Genomic DNA, 22,950 nt, shown 5'->3' with positions numbered 1-22,950 from the left:
CAAACACATGCTTCCGCGGTATCAATGGAGACGTGACTCCGCCTATTGTTACGCGGTTTGTTCCACGATTTCGTGAAGTTAAAATAACATTTTCCTGCAAATATACAATTGTAGTGATATATACTTTCACATCATATTTTCTAACCCTTTTCTCGAAGTTTTTCACAAAATTTGAACAGCTCACTTTGTATATTCACAAAATAAACGAAGTTTTAATTCGAACTATATTTCTTGCCCAATAATACCAATGAACTTTTCCCAAACTTTTCGCGTAGAGTCTCTATGGAAATGACCCAGAATGACCTCCGGTCACCAGTTGACCCTTACGTGTATTGCATATTGTAAACACGATCAAGAAAAGAATATTTGAAGTTCTGAATCTCCTGATTGTAGTATGGCTGAAATACGTAAGTTTTTTTTTCTTCATACATTTTAGTTTTTACATGTTCCATCATAATTCGATTCAGCACCCCATCCATGCCATGGTTGCCGCTGCTGAGAATTGGGTAATTTCGACGATCATGAACGCAGCTGCAGCTGACTGACTCCGGGTTCCAGGCGGGCTGCGCTAGGCGGGTGGATTCGGGTACTTTGTTATTCCGTGCCCGCTCAGCTCATGTGTACGAGGGTTGTTGTACATTTTAGTGTCAGTAGTTCCTGCCTAGCTAGGCCTAGCTGCCGAATGTTATGTCTTATGACCTGTTTATGTTGAATAATTAAGGAAAAGAGGAGCTACAAAAGACTAAAGAGCCTAGCTAGGCTCATGATTTATTTTGCTGCCGTTACTTAGTCGGGTGTCCGGACACTTTAATATCTTTTTGAAGCCTTCTTTTTTGTCTGTGGATTACACTAAAAATATGAATTCATAACTTGTAATCATCATCGATTTTGTTCTTTATAATACTTCCTAACATTCTGTACTAAAAATTGATGAAACTTCGCTTGTATATTTTTCCAAATGACATTCTAAAATTGATCTTCCGGACACACAACCCGTCCGGATACACAACAACTGGGTATAACAACGACGTTGTGGGGCTAATAACACTAACTATTAGTGTTAGCCCCACAACGTCGTTGTTAAACTAACAGGCTAAGTAACCTAGTTTAACAACGACGTTGTGGGGCTAACACTAACTATTAGTGTTAGCCCCACAACGTCGTTGTTAAACTAACAGGCTAAGTAACGGCAGCAAAATAAATCACGAATAACAACAACAGATTACTATACCAGCTTATTGATTTGACACTGATTTGAAATTAACATTATGTAGGGGAGATTTGGGTTAGTTGGAGCGTGGGGTAAGTTGAAACATTTTAATTTTCTTTACTTTAACACCTTTAAAATAAATTAATGCAATACTGCCCTCAATTTATTGCCATTATCAGCAGCCAATTACAGACAACACAAATGCAACAAGCCTTGTGAAGTTAGAAAGGATTTTTTGTTTTTTAATTTTCTTTTGTATTTTTTTTCTCTTTCAGAAATGTTTTATTATCTCAGAGAAGTTTATAGATCAAGTTGGCCAGTTTGGGGGTATAATTTATACCAAGCTACAAAATAAGGTTATGCCATGGTGAAGTCAATTATTTGTGCTGTAAGCTTATAAATGTCAAATGGGCCTCTGGGGTTAGTTTGTACAAAATTGAAGGGGCTATTTTACATGTATTTGGAACATAACTTCCCCTAACATAATTATGAATAAAAACAATGGATATGAGAAAACAAATGTATACAGTATTTCACACTCTTTTGAACATGTCTTGTAAGCCATGCTTGTTTTGTATACTTACATGTAGTTAGGTGAGCTGAGTGTGCTTTTAAAGATAAATTCCAGTATTGGTAACGATCTCAAAATGACTTTACAGAATCTAATATAATGACCACCCAAGTGTCTGTTTGTATGAATAAAAAATATGTGCCAAAGGATTTTGGAAGAAATTGTGTAATTGCTGAGAAATAAGCAAAATAATCGCGGATTTGGTCACTTCCGTCAGGTCTTTATTCCAGCAATAATAACACACTGTCCCATGTGTGCCTATCCGCGTTGGTGATCTTCAGTGTGAACATTTTTCAGCGTAGATTTCAGGAAGTTCAGTTTATGTAACTGTACCAGATCTAGATCCTCGATAATATACTGCCAATTAAGCCTGGTTTTACAGAATTTCTCATGAAATCAGTGTTTACTGCAACTACTGGCATTTCTCTTTAAGGTCTGTTTTAGGCCCCTAATGCAATATTAACCATTATCAAACTGGGGGGGTCAATTTGAGCCCACCCCCTCGACAAATTTTGTCACAACGCCATCGCGCCAATTTTTTTACCGCACTACTGACTATTTACTTTCAAGTCTTGCGCATCATTGGAGACCAAATTTGCGATGCCCAGGTGCACAATTTTGAAATTACGCAACATTTTATAAATGAGCATGTTGGACCCAAATCGCTCCAAAACGTGATTCCATGTACATGTACACGGTCAATGTAAATTGTGTTTTTCAATTTCAACCAAAAATCACATGATAATGGATTTCTTTTAGGCTATTTATGATCGCAAAAGGGTCCCCGGCAAAGTTCATCGGAAAAATACAATAAAAAACAAAGGGTAAAGAAACAAAGTTCACATTTAAAAAACAAAAATATATACTTTTTCGTAAATATTTTTTATTTATATAAAATTTACAAATACGCAGAATTCTACTACACAGTTGGCTTGCGTGAGTGGTTGTATAATAGAAAACATTAAGTTCAACAAATCAGAATACACACCTTTAATATTTTGAACTTGTAAAAAATAAAGCAAATATGCTGTATTACAGTTGTATGTGTAAGTAGTTTTACACTACTTCTTAATTGACCATGCAGTGTTCCAACTAGACAGGAATAACCGTCGTTTCTGGGGATTTATTCAACAATTTCTGACATTTTACTGTAATCCCCATTCACCGACGGTAAAGTGTCCGTGTGGGCTCCCATTTGTTATAATACCAGCACTTTTGTCAATCCAGAGTCCAAAGTTTGGGGCTATACATGTATAACACATCGAGGTTACACTCTAAGGATATAAACTACAAATTAAAAATATAGAACTATTTAACTTAAGAGTAGTTTAAACGATATAGATGAATATGCATGAAAATTATACTTTACCGATGTTTAGTTGGGAAAAGCACAGCGAAATCGATCAAAATGGCAGCCAAACTATGAAATATTTACAAACGAACGGAAAGGGCGTCAACAAATTACGAATGTGATATCGATATTGCATTCCACCAGCACACCTACAAGGCAATACCGGTATACGAATACAATAATACGATACAATACACTACACGAAGAGAAACGATACTAGTTATAATCGCGATATATCGAGACATTAACGATAATGACGTCATTCAAGATGGCAACTTGCAAGAAAAACCGTCAGGTCAGGAGAAAATGTCTTAGATGACAGATTTCTCAATCATCCAGAGGATTTTTTTTCAATAAATCCGGTCCAAGGTATGCAATTACTTAAGTTATTTATACACATGTACTTCCCTGATAATGGAAACCATAAAACTAAATTTCGCTAAAAAAAAACAGTTTCAAATTGCGATCTATAAAACGCTAGTTCACTATACGTTGTCTGTAGCCACGGGCCCCTAAGCTCTTCAGTCTATGTATGGTGAGTGGAGCCAACGTAGTTCAGCGGAACAACCAAAATACAGAGACTGAAGCTTTTGGTCTATGTTCCAACTTACCTCATACCATGTTCCAACTTACCCAGTATATGGGGTAAAAGTTGGAATGCTTGCGATTGTCTTGTTCAAAGTGGATTTTTTTCAGTAACCATCATAGAGTTTAAATATGGGATACATTTGAAGACCTTAGATATGCTTTAAGCTGATATATTGATTGTTTCTCGAATAAATTCTATTTGGATTTTACAGCCATTTTTGTCAAAAATGTTCCAATTAAATCCAATCTCCCCTACAACTTTAATATTTCATCTCTTCGTTCAAACTTGTTACTCTTTGACTCCGTCTTTCTTTGTATGTGGGCAGCGCAAGATGGCGGGTGGCCACCGGTCTTCTTGCAAAGCTGCGCCACTACATAAACAAGACTTGATAATAATGTTAATGATGATAATAATTTCATAACTTCATTTATTTATTTTGTGCTTAGCTGCTTGCTTTCTTTACTTGTAGGTAAAGTGCTTTCGTTATTCAGTCATTATTCAAGTGTGATTCCATCTCTAGCCCTTGTACAGAACTCCAATCTATATTAAGACTGAAATGACCCTCCTTGGGCCTGTTGCATAAAACTCTTTACCTGAGAAAACTGAAAACCTGAAAACTAAGGTTAGTCTGATTTCTGCCATTGACTTTAACACGGGGCAAAAACTCCGGTAAAAACAACCCGAGTTTTCTCAGGTAAAAAGTTTTATGCAACGGGCCCCTTATCTCTCCTTTGATTCTCAAAGATGTGAAGAAGACAATTTACATTGCCTCCATTGACACAGTGTTGAGTCAACTTAAGATGACAATGAAATGCTTTTAGCAGATGGACGCTTCAAGCAAACATTTAAACTTTTCATGAGACAAATAATGATTTTCACCAGCTACTGTTATAAGCAACTACAAATCTGTTGATCTCATTTAATTAATCGGTGAAAATCACTGACAATAGAAATGTTCTCAGTATAATGATGAATTCTGAAAAACAACACAGGATCTCAGTTTGCCTTTGTTACAAACTACTGCACATGAAAAGAAGAAACTTCTTTATATTAAACAGTATTAAAACAGGACCTACATGTATGTAACAATAACTATCCACATGATTCTTAAACATGGTAAAAGCTGAGATGAAACAAGCAAATATTTCTAATTGTGCATCCTGGGAAAAACCAATCATTAGCCTATAGTTGCGTCAAATGAAACACAGTGATCAAGAGACTTAAAACATGCCATAATTTTGTCAATTATATTTTTACTTCATGTACATTATGATTAAACATTGAGCAATATCAATGTCTATCTGGTTTTTTTAAATGCTTTGTATTTTTACATGAAGGGCTGCTTCAGATGCTGTATTTCTATTTATTTGTTTGAATTTGTTTATTTAGGGAAGGAGCTGGTGCCAATTAGTTTTTATTAGAAGTGTCAAATGCTCAGAATGCACCCCGCCTCTACTGAATATTAAAAGCGGAATTGCTCAAATCTAAATTGTCAAAAATAAAGATTCACTTTATTTTATCAGAAATGTGAGGTAGGTAACATTACAGGTATAATGTATTGAATATTATCTGGGACATGGGGGTAGATCCCCTATTTTTTATACATGTATACAAGGGGTCTATAGCTCCAAATGGTATTGATTTATCATCAAAATGATCTTTACTTTGTTGTATCTTCAGAAGTGTTATGTTTTGCAATTATTAAAGGGGAATGAAACCTTTGCAACAAATATGCTTGTGTAGAAACAGAAAAATCACAGAATAAGAATAAAGAAAGTTTGAGAAAAATCTGACAAATAGTGAGAAAGTTATGAGCATTTCAATATTGCAATCACTAATGCTATGGAGATCCTCACATTGGCAATGCAACAAGGATGTGTGATGTCACTGATGAACAACTTTCCCTTTGGTGGACTATAAAATACCCTCAAAATAGTCTTTTTGCTTTTTCTTCTGATGATAAAAACTCTTTATCCATGATGTATTCTTAAAAAATATGTGCATGTATTTCATGCTCTCATGTAGAAAGAACACATGATTTAGGGATAGATGTGATAAAAGAGGCAATTCAAGTGAAATATATATTAAAGTAATGGGGAGAGTTGTTCACAAGTGACATCACACATCTTTGTCGCATTGCCAATTTGCTATCTCCATAGCATTAGTGATCGCAATATTCAAATGCTCATAACTTTCTCATTATTTGTACGATTTTTCTCAAACTTTCCTTGATCTGTTTCTGAGCATGATCGATTAAGGGTTCGCATTGAGGTGAAAATTTTTTTTGAAGATACTTTTATCAAATTTGCTTTTAAAATAATCTTTGATATCTCAGGTTTCAAAAAACTTAGTTTCATGAAGATTGATGATTCCGAAAGTACTGGAATAGTCCATTTTATTCATGGGGGTGCTGCTACCTCTCATCACGGACGGACATTTCTACTCAAATTAAATTCACTCTAGTTTTATTGTTTTTAAAGTTACTCTAATTTTGTTTGGATGTTTTTGCACTCTGAACATTACTCTATTATCAGACATAATATAGTAGGAAAAAAATATTGGGAGGTAATTTTTTTGGGTAGGTGTTAACATTTCCATTTTGAAATTTCCGTCCGTGATGGAAAAAAAGATGAAAATTTTTTTTATTCTTTATCAGAATAGAAATAAAAAATAAAAAGGTGTAGAGGTACATGTATCTCTCTAAACACTGAACTTCATGTTATTTGAACATAGCTGAAATCCATACATTTTATCCATATCATAAACTCAGTCAAAAATGATCACGGACGGACAAAGTTAATTCACTAAAATTCAATTCACTCTAGTTTTATTGTTTTCAAAGTTACTCCAATTTTTTTAATGGTCTTGCACTCTGAACATTACTCTATCATCAAACATGAATTAGTAGGAAAAAAATATGGGAAGTAAACTTTCCTTGTAGAAGTTAACATTTCCGTGATGAAATTAATGTCCGTCCATGATCATTTTTATTAGGATAATGTCTATAGATTCAGCTTTTTATTCTTTACAGAATAGAAACAGAAATAAAAGTGTGTAGAAGTATTTCACTGGACTCTGTACATCATTTTACTTGAACATAGCTAAAATCCATACATTTTATGCATATAATAAATTAATAAAAAATGATCACGGATGGACATTAATGTCATCACGGACGGACGAGTGAAATACTTTGGAAAGATTCATATATATATGCAAACGAGAAACTTTGCAGAGCAGATTATGAATTTAATTTTAGCTTCTACATGTAATTGCAGTGAAAAGTGGCTCTGAGAATTATTCAGAATTCAAATGTGATATCTTGTTTTGCCGTTATTGGGGATTTATTGTTGTCAGGAAAAATTGTTAAACATTAATGGAATGCAGATAGAGTTGGAAAGCTATATGTACATGTACATGGATATGCCAAAAAAGCAGGAAATAAAATATGGCAAGAACAGGTCCAAAGCTGTAGATTTCATCAATTCAAGCTTGCAGAAAGTGATGGATAAGAAGTAGATTGCAATGCATAATCTGATAAGCAGAAAAATCAATTTTTCCATGTACAAACCTATGGATCCACAATACTTAATACTTATATAAACATAACATGACATCACAGTCTTGAGCTTTGTGAAAATTACATGAATACTTTTTTTTTAAGTCCATTTTGGAGCTAATTTTAAGCAAATCACTTATCTGGTAAACTGTGAAAATGCATAAAGCTTGCACTGCAGTGTTTAGAAGTTTTAATAAGCTTTGGATTGGTATCGATTTCAATTTGGATTCGGTCAGGGCCTAAATACATGAGGGCTGTTGATATTATGGGGTGTCTCCACTTTGATATGTGCAAAAGATGGATTTAAAGAGAGCCCCTGACAAGTGTTGATCCAACAAACAAGCATAAGGATCAGCGACCTGTTGATCTTTTCGATTTAGTTTTTGGACCCTAAAAAAATCTTTGCTCTTGGAACATTAATGCCTAAAAATCATCATGATCATAAAAATATTTGTATCAACATGATCATTGATCAACCAGCTTACTAGTATTCTACAATTTAAAAAGACAATATTCTTTACATTCGATATTGACAAGAACTGTGTTTAGAGCAATCATATGTCTAGATATGTCTAGATTATACTGTGCGTCTAGCATAGAAATCAAGTTGCTACATCTTAAATCAAGTTGCAGCAACTTGATTGAAGTTGTAACAACTTGATTGTGCAACTGATACTGTTTAATAATATTAAAATATGTACAAATCATCAATACAATAGCATTTGTTCCCCCAAAAAAGTATTAAGAACTACTTCCAATGTATTTTGATTGTGTCCGTCCGTGATGTCCGTCCGTGATGGAAAATATTTGCAATTCTCTCAGAAGTTTGATATTGGTTAAGAATTCAGTATGCTGAACATAGAAGCTAACATACCCGAGTCTTAGTTGCATTAAAAATTATTGGTCCATGTTAAGCTGTTTAGATAGAAACAATAAAAATGTACAAAAAATCTAAAAACCACATTTCTATCATGTCCATCCGTGATATGGCACATTTAGTGGATACCTATGTTTGTAGGTAACCATGGCAACAAACTTTTTTCATCATTCAGCATACTTTGTCCTACCCTTCTCTATAAAACACAAAGGAACCTTGTTCATCTTACAGTGTATTTCTTACTTGTTACAAGCCTTCAAAACTTTCAAAATCTATCAAATGTCCGTCCGTGATGAACCGATCACGCTCTTCTTTGATTTTTCTGTTTTCACACAAGCTATCTTGTTCCAATGGTTTCATTCTCCTTTAATTTGGGATGTTCTGCTGTTTGTTTGACCTACTAAAACCGCCCCAACCCATTTGATTATCTTCTTGTTATTAAGTTAAGAGTTGAAATGGTCAGTGTTCCATGAAACACAAGTATAGAGCAAAGCAGAATCCTTCATCTGTATGTAAGTCCCAAACGTAAAAGTAATTTTTGTTCACAATAGATGTGAGTTATAGCCTGTGGTTATTATTAGGAGCATTACAATGGGTACAACAAATCTGGTATGATTAAAGCCCCAGGGTTCTGTGTAGGATAAAGGTTTAGAGGGAGGGGGTAGGATTAGTCAGAGATCTTTGAGATGATCTATAAGGCAAAAAATCCTGATTAAACTTTCTTCCAATTCTCCTTGAAATCTATTTCATTTTGTCCTTCAATTGTCTCATTTAGAGTAAATGCATTTGTTCCCAAGGATTGAGACCTATCAGAAAGGAATGCATGCATACATGTATCTCTAAATTGTGTTGTATCCCTAGGCAAAGACTTCATCAAGAATTATTGTTTGGTAGTACCGGCATAGAGAAATTTATTGTAAATAAGCACTCTCGCTAGAGAGAAAACTTTAAGATCTCATTTTGCAAATGGATTTTGATAAATTAGTTCTTGGAGCATTTTGTCTCCACAAACAAGAATTCAATCTGATGTCAGCATTGAGCGATGTACATGGCCTTAATATAGAGCTCTACCATGTGCCTAAATTGCTAGATGTTCATGTATGCAGGATTTTTGAAAAGGAAGCATTTTGGAAATTCATGCATTTTTTACTGGAATGTTGTGCCATACATGCGAGTTCTGATTCAAAGAGTTGAGGTGAAAGTATTGTTTTAAAACACGGAATTATAATGTCAGAGCGTGATAAAGGAGAAGACGTGATACCTGAACACCCAGATCTTAAGTGGCTTGATTCTTCATTACCGGTAATATACTGTAAATATAATTGTGATATACCGTGTGAGTCAACAAAAGACTTGACACATCACAAATCCCCCAATTTAATGGGAAAATTTGATATAAACACATAATTATTATATATATGGCCCAAAAGAGTATGTTCTCCCTAATAATTTTATACCATATTTATGTGGTAACGCTTGGATGACCTGGGGCCAGTTACACAAGGTTAGTAATGATCGTAGAACATTTTTGTATGATTGATTGCATTGACTACAATGTACAATCAATCGTGAAAATCAAGCGCACTATCAATCGCTACCCTGTATGTTACGGGACCCAGGAGGTATTCTTTGCAGTGATGTAAATTTTTGTTTGCGCCATATTAATTCATGACTGCAATAATGAATCCAGTTGTCAATGATGTCAAAATTCTACAAGGGTTGCCTTAAAATCCATTTCAAAACACCTTTTCAGTAATTTACATTAAAATTGATTTAAAATAAACAATTTCAGTATCGATTCTCAAGTTAATTTCATTGAAATTTTATAGGTTTATATTAAACTCATGAAGGATTTTGACATCTGGATTCATTCATTGCAGTCATGCCTTACTCTAGCGCAAGTCAAAATTTATATCACTGTAAAGAACTTACTCTTTAAAACCATATAATAATTATGTGTTTGTCACACATTTTTTCCTTGAATTGGGTTTTTTTTTACTCATTTAATTCATTTACCTATTAAACATTCGTTTCCAAGATTCAAGCACAGTTTTTTATTTTTTATTTTGAAATATGATCAATAAGCACACGTCAAAAAATTAAGGATGCAATATAAAAGCATATTGGCTTATCCCCCAAGGAATTCAAATATGATGTGAGCGTGAAAGTTGACCGGTAGGGGGTCAAAGAAATACATGTTTAGAAAAGTGTTTTTAAATTCTAATGAAATTTTTAATGAATACTGAGGTATCACGAGTCACGATAGCTGTTTTGAAATATATATCCATTCATGGCATTATAATACCAACAGTATTGTATAAAATTCATTTAAGAATATTGGTTTGTAAGCAGTATAAAATCTACCAAATGACTTTATCTTTAATTTTATTTCATATGTATTATTTATCACAAAATTTCACCAATCTATATCTCTTAATTTTCATTCTTATAATGTTCATGGAATGCTTGTACGTAATTGGAATGCTTGTACTCAAAATTAATGTCTCATCTAGTATTCTACAAGAAGTTTCATAGAAGAAAACAATGTAATTTTTGTGCTTTGGCCCATAAGTCTGTGGCACATGACCAAACTAAGGCCTTTATTGGATTAAAACGTTTCCCACTTGTAGCTCTTTGATAAAGCCTTATTTCTCTTTGATGTAGCTTGTCAAACCTTGTCAATAGAGTGTGCTCTTTCACTCAATAGACCTTTAGAAATCAATTCTGCATTGATATTTCTTTGAACAGTGAGTGCTAGTAGAACAACCCACACAATGACCTATTGAACCAAGCTATCTCCATGCAACACCAAACAATTGAACGCTCCCTTGTAATTCTATAGCCCCAAAGCTTTTGTACGTCACTGTATCATGCATACCAAGCATGTGGCTGATATGGCTTGAATGTATTCTCTTGGCTAGTTTGGGGTAATCTAAAAGAGAAACATGGTGGATAAAAAATCTTATGATCAGTTGGATAAGATTGAAGAATTAGTGAAGCTTGTCATTAATCATGTGGACCCAGACGTACCTCATCGACCTGCGCAGGTATATAAAGCTGTATGTTTGTTGTATCCTTGGTATGTGTACACTGTACACTCATTGAACGTATTTGAGGTTGTGTGTGAACATTCCATTTTATACTGCTTTGTATTGTAGGAATGTTCATGCTCATGTATGTACAGTAATTGCCATTAAACAGTGTACAGTGCTTGAGAATTCACGTTCAGCAACATAATTCAAGCTATTAAATGCGCATGTATTATTCATACATGACTGGAGTTTATTTAGGCTACATTCTTCTTCCCTTAAAAATTATTTGCTTCAGCAGTGCAGAATAATTGATATCAATTATAATATTTCATGAAATGCATAGTATGTAATGAACTCAAATTTGATGATAACATGTACTGTACATCTACATGTATACATGTATATACTTTATATTTGACCTTCCTCTCTTTTTTCCCATTGTCATTGCTCTATGACCATATTTTCTTGAAAACTTTCTCTTATGTTTACATTTTTTATGCTCATCCTCATTATACTGAAACAGTTTGATCCCCTCTTTTTATCCAGATCTATGTTTTATTCATTATTTGATTCATATACATGTATGTCAGGACATTTTTATGATTTTAAAATTGACTAAATTGCTAAGAAAAGTACAATGAATAGGAAATCGATACTGAAATGAATATTAATTCCCTCCCTCCCCCCCCCCCCCCTGTCTCCTCTACAGGATCGTGTTAAGATGAATCAGCTACAGAGTCTCCTTCATGATGCATTGATAGCTACAGGTCATGTTGAGAACTGTGCTATCATTAGAAGAAAAGATATCTCCCTCAGAGCAAGCTCAGCTGGATTCACAGTATGTCATACTTTCTTTCTTTCATCTTTTTACTTCTTAATTCTTTATGGGTATATTGATTATCAAACATACTTGTCAATGTTGAAACAGTGGTTCAATTATATTGATCTACATTTTTACATGCATTTGAGTTTTTTTTTTTAAACTGTTTCATATCAACGACAATGGGTATTCCTCACCAGTCAGCTATTCCCAGGACATACATGTGTAATTTAAAGAAAAATATATATTTATACCAGACGTCCAAGTTGAGTTGAGGGAGAGTGAAAATACTATCATTTTCAATAATGTATGGAAGTAATAACATACATGTACAAATATCAAACATTTAAGTATGAATATACAAATATAATCATGATACATTGATAATTGTATGAAATAAAATGAATGAAAGAAAAGGGTGTCCCAAAATAAGCCTCAAAGGCTTGATAAAGGGGAAACCACAAATAAAGCAAAAGAAGATGATTCACAAATAAAGCAGAGCACCATAATGTGTAGCCAAGAAAAGCTATGGATTTTAAGTTATTTTTTCATTATGAAAAGGTGATTTTCGGATTTTATAAATAAGCTTTTTATCACCATTCTGGCCCAAATTCACAAAGGTGGTTTTGAAAACCCACGGTTGAGTCCATGGCTTATGCAGATTTCCTGTGTAAATTACGCTGTGCGTATCTGGCGCGTGTATAAAAAATTCCAATGCTGATGCGCGCTTTTGTCTCAGTGCGCTAAATTGACGCCTGTTACCATGGTAAAATACACTATTTTATTCATGAGTCCACTGTTTAAAAAGTGGAGTCATTAATAAAAACAGTGGACTCGTGAATAAAATAGCGTATCTAACCATGATAATAGGCGTCAATTTGGCACTCCGACAAGAGCGTGCATCAGCATTGGAATTTTTTATACAAGCGCCAGGTACGCACTATAAACACCCGTAAGTGTAATTTATACAGGAAATGTGCATAAACCATGGACTCAACCTATTTCAAAACCACCTTTGTGAATTCGGACCTCTGTGTTTTGTCTTTATGTGCTTTACTAACCACCTTACGTATTTCATTCATATTCCCATAGCTTACAGGAGATGAGATGCAGAAGATGATAGATGCATTCAAAGACCCTCCCAGAACCAGATTAGAAGGCCTATACTTCCATAATAGACTATACAAGTGTGTCAGGGCAGACAAGAACTCCATCTATGCTAAATGTGTAAGTTTAGACAATCAAAACAGAAAACTGTTTTAAAGGGATATCCAGTACATAAATAAGTAATGTAGGAATATACTCTGTATTTGTAATAGACAAATATACTTTTAAAATGGTTAGTTATTAATAGGTCATCCCTTTTTACATGTATAGGCAAGGACTTGTTGTCAACACTTTTCACTTCTTATTTATCACCCCACCCCTTGTTTATTTTTTATTATAAAACTTTAATAGCACAGTTCTGTAGATAGTAAAGCTGTGCTATAATTTGGTTAATGTATATATGTAGTGCTAATCTGTATGAAGTGATATGAGTGGTTCATAATCGACATGTATCTTTGTTGCATGATAGCTACATGTAGTGTAAGAAAACTCTATTCATTCAATAGTATTGAATTTGATGTGATCACTCAAATGCTAACTCTCAAATGGATATGTTATTTTCTTTAGAATATATACCATGTCTTTACTTCTTTCTAACAGATCTTTTGATTGCCATCTTGAGGAAACTACAAGCATTTGTATGAAATAAATTCGTTGATGACTTTGTATAAAGAGGTCACTTTAGTATCCACTTGGCCTACTGAATCTCAGGTCTGATATACTACCATGCCTATTTACATAAATTTGCACAATAGGCAAATGAAAATTTCTTAACAGTTCATCTTATCATAAAGACTACTCCTGTTAGACCAAGTGGATACTAGATGTAAAGCATTGATGGAAAATAAGACAAAATTGAAAATGTTCTTAGATAACATTTAGACCAAATGGTTTAATATTAGATGAGTTGTAGACACACTAGGATTGGACTACATGTAATGTATGTGGCAATTTATCGTGTTATTTAATTCTGTTTATTTATTTTTTTTTACAGGACAAAGATGGTATCGTGCTAGTGAAGACCGCCACTCTAGTTATCATGGGAACATACTCAGACAATATGTTTCCAAGTGTGTGTGTGGAAGCCATTGAAAAACTAGGTGAGTTCACTCTGCTTCACTTATTCATCAGTTAATTATGATTATCTTTAATCACCATGTAAGTTGTATCAAGTGTTCTGATTTTGATAAACTTTGTTTCCTAGAACATTGATTGCTAGATAAAGTCATGTAATTTCTAGTTAGAGTTTGTTTGAAAAAAAATTGCATTTGGAAAATATATATAATAGTGGAATATTAGTCTGAACTTTTACCTTATGAGTGCATGAAGTGTGAGTGTTTGGGGACAATACTTACGATAGCATCTTGATCTATCACAAACATTCATTAATATTGGGATATATTTCATTCAGCAACTTATTCAGGTACATGCAGTGGGAAAGTATTATAGACCTATTATTTATATTACTTTTGGGGGGAAAGTGAGAGTAAGAGTTCTAGAAATAACTTTTTTTTAAAAGTCGAGGTAGGTTTTTGGTCCTGAAAAGAACCTCTCAAACTCTACATTTATTCATGATGTGAGGTGAGTAGGAATGTTCATCATGGCTGTGGCATACATGTATATATTGAATGTAATACGTTACAATCAGAATTCCTGTTTCTTTGATATCTTTATCTTTTCCTTATTTCCCCCCATACCATAGCATCATACTTCATAGAGAAAAGCAAATGAAAGACTGCTGGTTCTGAAGATTCAATGTCTCATTCCAGACAACAGAGGGAGCACTCACTCTGTCAATGAAGATAGCAATGCCTACCATCCAAGATATCTTTATAGCATTCACAGGTGGCTCTCTCTATGATGCACTTTTCATGAGGAAATAAGCTTTCTTAAAAATGAAAGTCAAATAAGGTGAAAAAGTGGCAAATGAGAAAAGTTTGTCCTTTTCCGAAAAGGTAAAACTCTTTCTTTGCATGCATGGGTCAGCTGGGCCCAAGATATTCTAATTCTGTCCAAGATTTTGTATCACAATCCCATGCGAGAGAAATTTAGGAATAACATGTACAGATAAATATGCCTCAGTCCCTTTTGACCAAATACATGTAGATTAGTTGTATGCAGGTAATTTCATGCTTTGCATGTTACGGGTCTGTTGTAGAGAGAGAGTTGTGTCTGAACACAAATCCTAAATTTGTGTTTCCTGGTTCAAAACTATTGCTTTTGATTTTTAGGAGTTGTGTGTGTTTGATTACAACTCTTTCTGCAATGAACAGAGGGGGGGGGTCACAAAAAAGATACAAGTATCACTAATGGAGCGTTGGAAGAAGCTTGTAATAAATTGCATGTCCATTTTCAGTCCCTCAAAAATCAATCATAAGTTTTGAAATTAATTGCAAATTTGAGATTGATTGCTTATCTGCTTCTTGAAACAAGGAGTTTATTAAATTGGTCTATGAATTGTATAATTGGAACAGAATATTCGTAATTGATTGCAAATATTTTATTGCAACACCCTCTTAGAGTCATGAATAAATGCCTAGTTTCGTGCACTATAAAATGCATGACTGCATTGGTCAGATCATGGCGAGATGACGCGCAGTACTGCGTATCAATAAGATTGCGCGTTGCTTATATCGTATACATGTCGGCATTTAAGTACGGCTCTAGGTCTTACTTATCTTTGTGAACCACCCCCCAGTCTGGAAATTTCTTCCAATTTAGCTGATTACTTGATATATAGGTCTACTTAGACAAACTTACATGTTACTGTACATGAAATGTACTTACGTGTTTATGTGTTAAAGAAAAACAGCAGCTGAATTTATCCAGTCATCTCCTATTTGTTCCAAAGATTTGTCACCTTGACAGTCATTTTAATTAGGTTTGTAGAGGAATTTCATGTTGTACAATGAGCTTAAGCATGGTTTTCAAATATTTAATTTCATTTTTATTGAAAGTTTGAGATATGAGAAGTTCTGCAAAAAGATATTATTGAGCCTTAAGAGTTTTTATGGAAGTCATATTGATTGTCATGCTTGAGTATACCTATTTCAAATTTTCAGTTATAACCATTGAAATACTTGCATGTGAATTCTGTTTTCTGTTGTGAACACTCACATGATATGACCAAAATTTATGTAAAAGGAGTATTGGAGACAGAACAGACAACAAATGATGACAACGGTTTCCTTAATACCAATTCTTATTTTTGTTTAAAGGGTTTTGGAATGGCCTTGTACTGATTGTAGATTTCATTTATGAACCTCTTTTGCTTCAAAATTATATTAAAATGTTTTTTTGTGTGTGTTTTTTTATTCAAAATTGAAACTGTCAAACATTCCATATTAAGAATCATAGCTCTTTACTCTATTATTTCAGCTTAACAACAATTCAGGAGAATAACGTTTTCTTGGAGTTCCTGTGTCTCGTTAGTTACATGTGTAGAGATTAACATCAAGTATCATCAGACTTTATAGAGCTCCAAACAATTTACTAGAAAACTCCATAGAGACTGCTTCATGGAGAAGTACAGTTCTAGGCTTCTGCTTTCTAGTGTAAGAGGTGTACATGTAAGAAGTTCATAATTTTAAATGTTCTTTGTAAATTTGAAGTGCAATATTGATGTAATGTTTATTGAAGATTGATACTTGCAATGTACATTATACAATTCAAGTTTTCCTTTCATTTTTGATACCTTGTCTTATCCCCCCCCCCCCCCCTCTTGCTCCCCTCCCCCTATTTCTTTCTCCATCCTGACCCCTCATCTTCCACTTGTCAACTCCCCTTCCTTCACTCTGGTTTCATGTCATTTTCCTAGGACATTGCTGAAAAAAAATTAATAGGGAAATACATGTATAATAGAAAGAGGCTCACTTTCCTTGAATATTTGGAAGATTGGCCACATCGTACCTCCTGAAAACAGTTGTATTAAAGATAAATTCCAGTATTGGTAACGATCGCAAAATGACTTTTTACAGAATCTAATATAATGACCACCCAAGTGTCTGTTTGTATGAATAAAAAATATGTGCCAAAGGATTCTGGAAGAAATTGTGTAATTGCTGAGAAATAAGCAAAATAAGCGCGGATTCGGTCACTTCCGTTGGGTCTTTATTCCAGCAATAATAATACACTGTCCCACGTGTGCCTATCTGTGTTGGTGATCTTCAGTGTGAACATTTTTCAGCGTAGATTTCAAGATTTCACAAAGTTCAGTTTATGTCACTGTACCAGATCTAGATTCTCGATGATATACTGACAATTAAGGCTTGTTTTACAGACTTTCTCATGAAATCGGTGTTTACTGCAACTACTGGCATTTCTCTTTAACCTTGTGATCTTGAGAATGTGTTTTTAGAAGAAGAACAAGCCCTGGTCCTTCTACAAAAGAGGCCTGTAGTCTCTCCAGTGGTTCAGAATGGAGGTTATTTTATAAGTCAAATAGTGATTTTCTTGACCAATTTACTCTGAGCCAATAAGATGCAAGGACTTCAGTAGCTTATAACACCTGTCAGTAAAAATCACTGATAATTTGTTTTTGTGAAATGCTCCCAGGATGAGAGGTTAGATCAGGCTTGTGAAATCTCGAAGCATTTCAGGTTATTAATAGTTTGTGATTTTTGCTGACTTTTGTTATAAGCTATCGAAATCCTTGTGTCTGATTGGCTGAGGGCAAATTTTTCGGAGACAATCACTGACAAGTTGCTTCGGTGACAACATTTGCTCTTGCAGCATTTCCTCTGGTCTTAACATCTCAGAGGGCTTGGGGTTAGAGTTAGGATGGTAGTAGAGTTTTTGGTTCATAATAATGTAAAGATGAGGATTAGTTTTATTTACTTTTAGAGGTCAGATTTATGTTTGGCTGAATGTGCAGATTTTCTGTCGGAGCAATTGTCGCCGGAGCAAATGTCATAGAATGGTTGCTTTATGAATTACTACCCTGGTGGATTATTGAATTACCATGGGAGGAATCCTGAGAAAATCTCTTTTGTTGTAGGGTCTTGGTTCTAAAATGTCTGTAATAGCAGTATCCGTACCAAAGGTGTGGGTCTATTTAAGGCATCTTATTTAAATCGCTGGGGAGCTATACTGTAAGATCATTATTGAGCAAAAGAAAATTTCTGTCTTTGTTGAATTCAAGCTTGATTAACCTAATGCTAAAGTAACAGCAACAAAAGTGACTATAAAATGACTGATTATATACCATTCGTAATAGCTTTGATGATTCTGTAGTTGGTCTTGTTGGTGTTCCTGCAGCATTATGCTAAAACATGTGAAAAGTCTGTGTGACGTATTATGGAGATTCTTTCATCAACAACTTTTTCAATGATTGTCATTTTTTTTCTGGTAGAATGTGTAATGGTAGTGGAAAATGACATGACTTTCCATACCTTAAAGCCTGTGTATAGCTTTGGTAAAGGGTCAATAATGTGATTGATAATCGAATATCATCTAATATGACAATCTTACTGAAGCGTAGAGACCGTTAGATATCTTTCCAACTGCACTTCTCTGAGAAAATTTCAAATATTCAAATATTTGATATATAGCGCCCTCTCTCGGCGATGCTTGTTTTTAATTAAAAAAATGGGCATTCAAGCACTTATCTTATAAATTTAGTGATTAGATATCCAAAAGTTACAGAAAAAGAACATATCTTGAAAGTTTCAGCCCATTCCATGATTTGGAATAGGATTTAATTGAAAGACAAAAACACACAGATATTTTAATTTGATCGGGTGACCCGATAAAGTTAAATTTCCATGTAAAATCGCAAAATTTATCCTGTAAAACACATTTTCATTTCATATCCTCCACATCATAACTGTTATAGGGCATATCCATTCATATTAGCTAGCAATGAATTGGAATAGTGATAGGTGCATTTTGGTGGATTTACCAAAACTATACACAAGCTTTAAGTTTGATGGAAGGAATGCTTATATTTGTTACCTTGTCTTTGTACTGATTGTTTTTCAAAATTATTTTCAAGAAGATCTTGATGTATATATTTTTCACATGTGATATTATTCTGTCATGTTGATAGTATTGTATTAAAGAGAATATAGAATATAAAATCTTAAAAAAATAACTTCTTTTTGTTTAAACCTGTAGTGCTTGTCTTCACTTTGTCATGATGAATAATATTCTTAAGTGTTAGGGGAACATCTCTGCCTTTTCAATTAAATTGACTTGGTAAACTTATGAATTTGCTTGAAGTGGAAGAGAATAGAAATAGGGGGTAGAGGGACTGGGGTGGGGTGAGATATGAGGTGTAGTAGACTTTGGGGCAGATGTGTACAAAAAAGTAATCAATTATAAGTCAAATTTTTAGTCTCACAATCAATTACAAGTCTTCTAATTAGTTGCAATTCAGTGTAGATAAGTATCTTCCAACAAAGAAATACACATGAAATATTCTACCAAGGAGTTGCCAGCACCTTAGTTTTTACCAAGAGTGTTTTTTAACGGAAATCAAATATCTACACTGGTGCAATCTAACTAGAAAGTAACCAGCTCGTCACAACTGCACCTGTGGTGTGGTCGTAGCGCCTATATAAAGTATATATGGAAAAATATATTTCGTTTGGATCAACATAATTTTGGATGGAAAGTGCTTCTGTAAATGGTACGTGCTGACTTGTTTTTCTTTTGTTTTTTTCTCAGAAAATTCTTGTACTTATGGCGATCGTCTGCTTTCGCGGAGCGGATATGGCACCACCCTTTCTGGAAAACCGGGGGGGGGGGGCTTATCTCGAAAGTGTGTGTTGAAGGAGGGGAGTCAAATCAATGCACAATTTTGGGCAAACCGGAGGGAGGGGGAGATTTCTCCGAGGGGACCGAGTGTGTGTCAATCTCGGAAAGGATGGGGGATGTATCTGCCCCAATATATTAGGGGGTGTGGCCTGTATTATCACTCCCAACAATTTAAGGTATGATCATGATATTATAATAATGATAATACTTATAATCATGATGATAGTGATGGTTATCGTATTTACGCATGATGACCATTGTTTTCCCCTTCATCTTCTTAATATGTTTATTGCTATCGAATGAAACCATTCCGTTCGGAAATTGTTACAAACAAATGGACTGAGAAAGAACAAAAAATAATGGATGAAATAGAATATGTTCATGTTTACGGTTTTTTTTTATTTACCCCTCCACGCAACCTAGCGCATGGAATGTGTCCTGCATATTTACCACCTTTTATCACTTTATTGTTAGTTTCTGTATTCAGGATGATGATGAAAATAAGAAGGGAAAATATAAAAAATATATAATTGAAATTTATAAATAAAAGGGTTATCAAAGGGGAATAACCATTAGAACCGAAAAAATGGCTAAATTTTTAGGTCATTTTTTTCAAAAATTTCAAAAGTACCTATAGTTTTGGTGTAGAAATAAAGCAACCATAACTTAAAACTTCGGTCTCGGACCACCCCCCCCCAACCTGTTTATAGGTCGGCGTGGGATTCGGAGGCCATGGACCCCCAAACAAGTTTCCCGACCAAGAAAGAAGAAAAGAAAAAGGTTAAACTATATATGTTTTGAAATATGCCAAAATCTATCACAAAGTTAGATTTTGCTTCAAATAGGCCAAAACATTTGCTCGCTCGCAGCTTTTTAAAGAAATAAATATTGCCTTTTATGCCATGTCTGCCCCTACAAATTTTAGACTCGTAAAGTAACTAACCCCCCCCCCGAAAACTCAGAGAAAATAGACCCTCACAAAGAACAGTATTTGTGTCAGTCATCCCCCCCCCTGTGAACATCGATAGACACCCATGCATAGGGGATGGTATATACTTAGTTCCCTCACCCCCGGCCTTGTAGCACGCATCTCTTCTACAGTCCTCAATGAACAAAGTTTTGAGGAGAAATATCAAAGGGGTGAAGTTTGTGCCACACAGCCCCCAAATCAAAGAAAATGCTACTTTTCTAGTAAATGCTTTCGAGAAAGCCCCCCCCCCCCTGTTTTCGCAAAAGGGTGGGGCCATCCCCGCTCCGCGAACGCAGACGATTGTCATAAGCCTAAATTTGGCCTCTTCTGACAAGATTTGCCAGGTAATTGTGATTTTTTCTCTGAAGGACCCTACGAACGTATTTTTTTATTTCGGATTCTGATGTCTTGTGCGTGTTTTATGACTGTATGCAATATTCTTGTCCAAATTCTCATGTTTTCCTGTCATTTTGCTTAAAAATGTTTTGGGGTTGGATTCCTGGGAAACTATATATAATAGGCCTACTATAAATAGGTAACAAGCCATCTCTATTAATAAAACATTAAAGTGTCACTCAGCTCTCACATCTCGCGGCGCCTTTTCGTAAAAGTCATCGCACCACCGATACAAGAATCATCATTCCTCGTTAGGTCTGTGATCACTTTCATCATTTTCATCTTCGCCACTAATCAACGAGGAGCATTCGTTTGAAGCTCCCATGCGTGTATGTGATTGGTGTATATCATAATGCTGAACATGCTGAGGCTTGCCATTGGTATTTTATCTTTGATCATATTACACGGGGTTTGTGGTAAGTAGCTGCTTCATTGATTAAATAATATTTCCGATATCTTTCTCAATCATTTTCAGGGGGAGATACAGGTCCGCGAAATCATGAGGGAGGGGCACCCCACCGGCCAGGGGCTGCCACAAGCAAACAACGTACAAACCGTGAAAGATACCACAAATTATGAGTTTTTGCATGTTCAGAACCCCCCCCCCCCCCTCCCTAGATGAGGAGAAAGGACGAGATAGGAAGAAAGAGGGGGAGCTAGAGAGATAAAGAACTTAAAGTTTGGCCATGATCGATTCTTATATACTTTCTTTAGAATGACTGATATTCGCAGGGCAGAGGCCGCGGAACGGTTTTCAAAGTGGGGGGGGGGGCTGACCATGCTAAAAATCACAATCATATGGTCATTTTTACATTTTTGTACACGGTTTTTTAAAAAGAGTGGGGGGCTGAAGCCCCCAACCCCGGTTCCGCGGCCCATGCATGGTATTAGCTTTAAGGAGTGCCGTGATATAAGAAAAATATGCGAGAAAGGGAATATTTTATTTCCTTCCTCTCCTTCCTCAAAGATTATCCTTGTTTGTTTTTATTTCATTTTATTATTTACTTTCCACCCTATTTGTAAAAGCCGTTTTCCCCTATTAATTTCCGATGATATATGAACTGATTGGCTCAAAATCTTATGCGTTTGTTTCATTTTAATCATGGTTATATTTTGTTTACCTTGAACAGATTCAAATTAATGCGCCATGGTGGATACACTGAACTTATCACCATTAACACGATCAGTCATTTCCGCATTTTACAAAAGTAACCGAATATTCCAATTTTAGATAATGTATTGCGCGTACTCCACCATAGCATTGTCAACGGCATTTTGTGCAAAGTTCATTCTCAATTATTCTTAAATGCAAGTTCAATTTAAAAGCAAGCCGTTTTGAAAAGGGTACAAATCACATGAAAAGGGTCGGCTTTGACAGGCCATGTTTATTCCGACTTCCTACTCCGCTATATTTTTCTTTTCATTTCATTTACATTTATATACAGTGCATTTCAACAAAAGGTTTACACTTTGAAAAGCCCTGGGAAATAAAGAATATACAACATGTGGGTTATTTTTTCACATATATTCTTGGTTTGGGCAAGGAAACAAGTTAAAAAAGGCAAAAGATATCTTCAAATCAATTTTACTAGCTAAATTCCACGTGTTATTCATGATTAAGGTCTACTTTTATTCATAAATTAACTACTTCAAAGTTCTGCGCAAATCATTTTCACAAACTTTTCAAGTAAGTAGTGCTCACTCAAGCGGAA

The 22,950-nt window shown here is 34.8% G+C and overlaps 2 protein-coding genes across 2 annotated transcripts in view; both read left to right on the top strand.

Moving 5' to 3' along the window:
• The first annotated feature begins 11,058 nt into the window (after nucleotides 1–11,058).
• LOC121413285 (profilin-4-like) lies at nucleotides 11,059–17,098 on the top strand. The gene is made up of 5 exons (XM_041606054.1): nucleotides 11,059–11,204; nucleotides 11,899–12,027; nucleotides 13,102–13,236; nucleotides 14,111–14,216; nucleotides 14,819–17,098. Exons 1-5 carry the CDS (start codon nucleotides 11,103–11,105, stop codon nucleotides 14,845–14,847), a joined length of 501 nt encoding a protein of 166 aa, XP_041461988.1. The 5' UTR covers nucleotides 11,059–11,102; the 3' UTR covers nucleotides 14,848–17,098.
• A 4,426-nt stretch (nucleotides 17,099–21,524) lies between these two features.
• The window catches only part of LOC121412448 (acetylcholine receptor subunit delta-like), a gene marked incomplete at its 3' end in the record, with an annotated part of 9,975 nt that continues 8,549 nt past the window's right edge, over nucleotides 21,525–22,950 (top strand). Inside the window, exon 1 of the mRNA XM_041605259.1 lies at nucleotides 21,525–21,654. Within this exon, the coding sequence (XP_041461193.1) occupies nucleotides 21,591–21,654 (64 nt within the window). The remainder of the gene's footprint in view (nucleotides 21,655–22,950) is intronic.

This window comes from Lytechinus variegatus, chromosome 4 (assembly GCF_018143015.1).
Source record: "Lytechinus variegatus isolate NC3 chromosome 4, Lvar_3.0, whole genome shotgun sequence".
Lineage (NCBI taxonomy): Eukaryota > Metazoa > Echinodermata > Echinoidea > Temnopleuroida > Toxopneustidae > Lytechinus > Lytechinus variegatus.
The sequence above is the reverse complement of the archived record's forward strand: the minus strand, read 5'-3'. Positions and strand labels throughout refer to the sequence as shown.

What these genes read in the sequence shown, in the direction of transcription:
- LOC121413285 (XM_041606054.1), top strand. Translation starts at nt 11,103, where the DNA reads ATGGTGGATAAAAAATCTTATGATCAGTTGGATAAGATTGAAGAATTA. An exon ending in ACTCCATCTATGCTAAATGT is followed by an intron (nt 13,237 to 14,110) that starts GTAAGTTTAGAC and finishes TTTTTTTTACAG; the next exon opens with GACAAAGATGGTATCGTGCT. An exon ending in GGAAGCCATTGAAAAACTAG is followed by an intron (nt 14,217 to 14,818) that starts GTGAGTTCACTC and finishes CCCATACCATAG; the next exon opens with CATCATACTTCATAGAGAAA.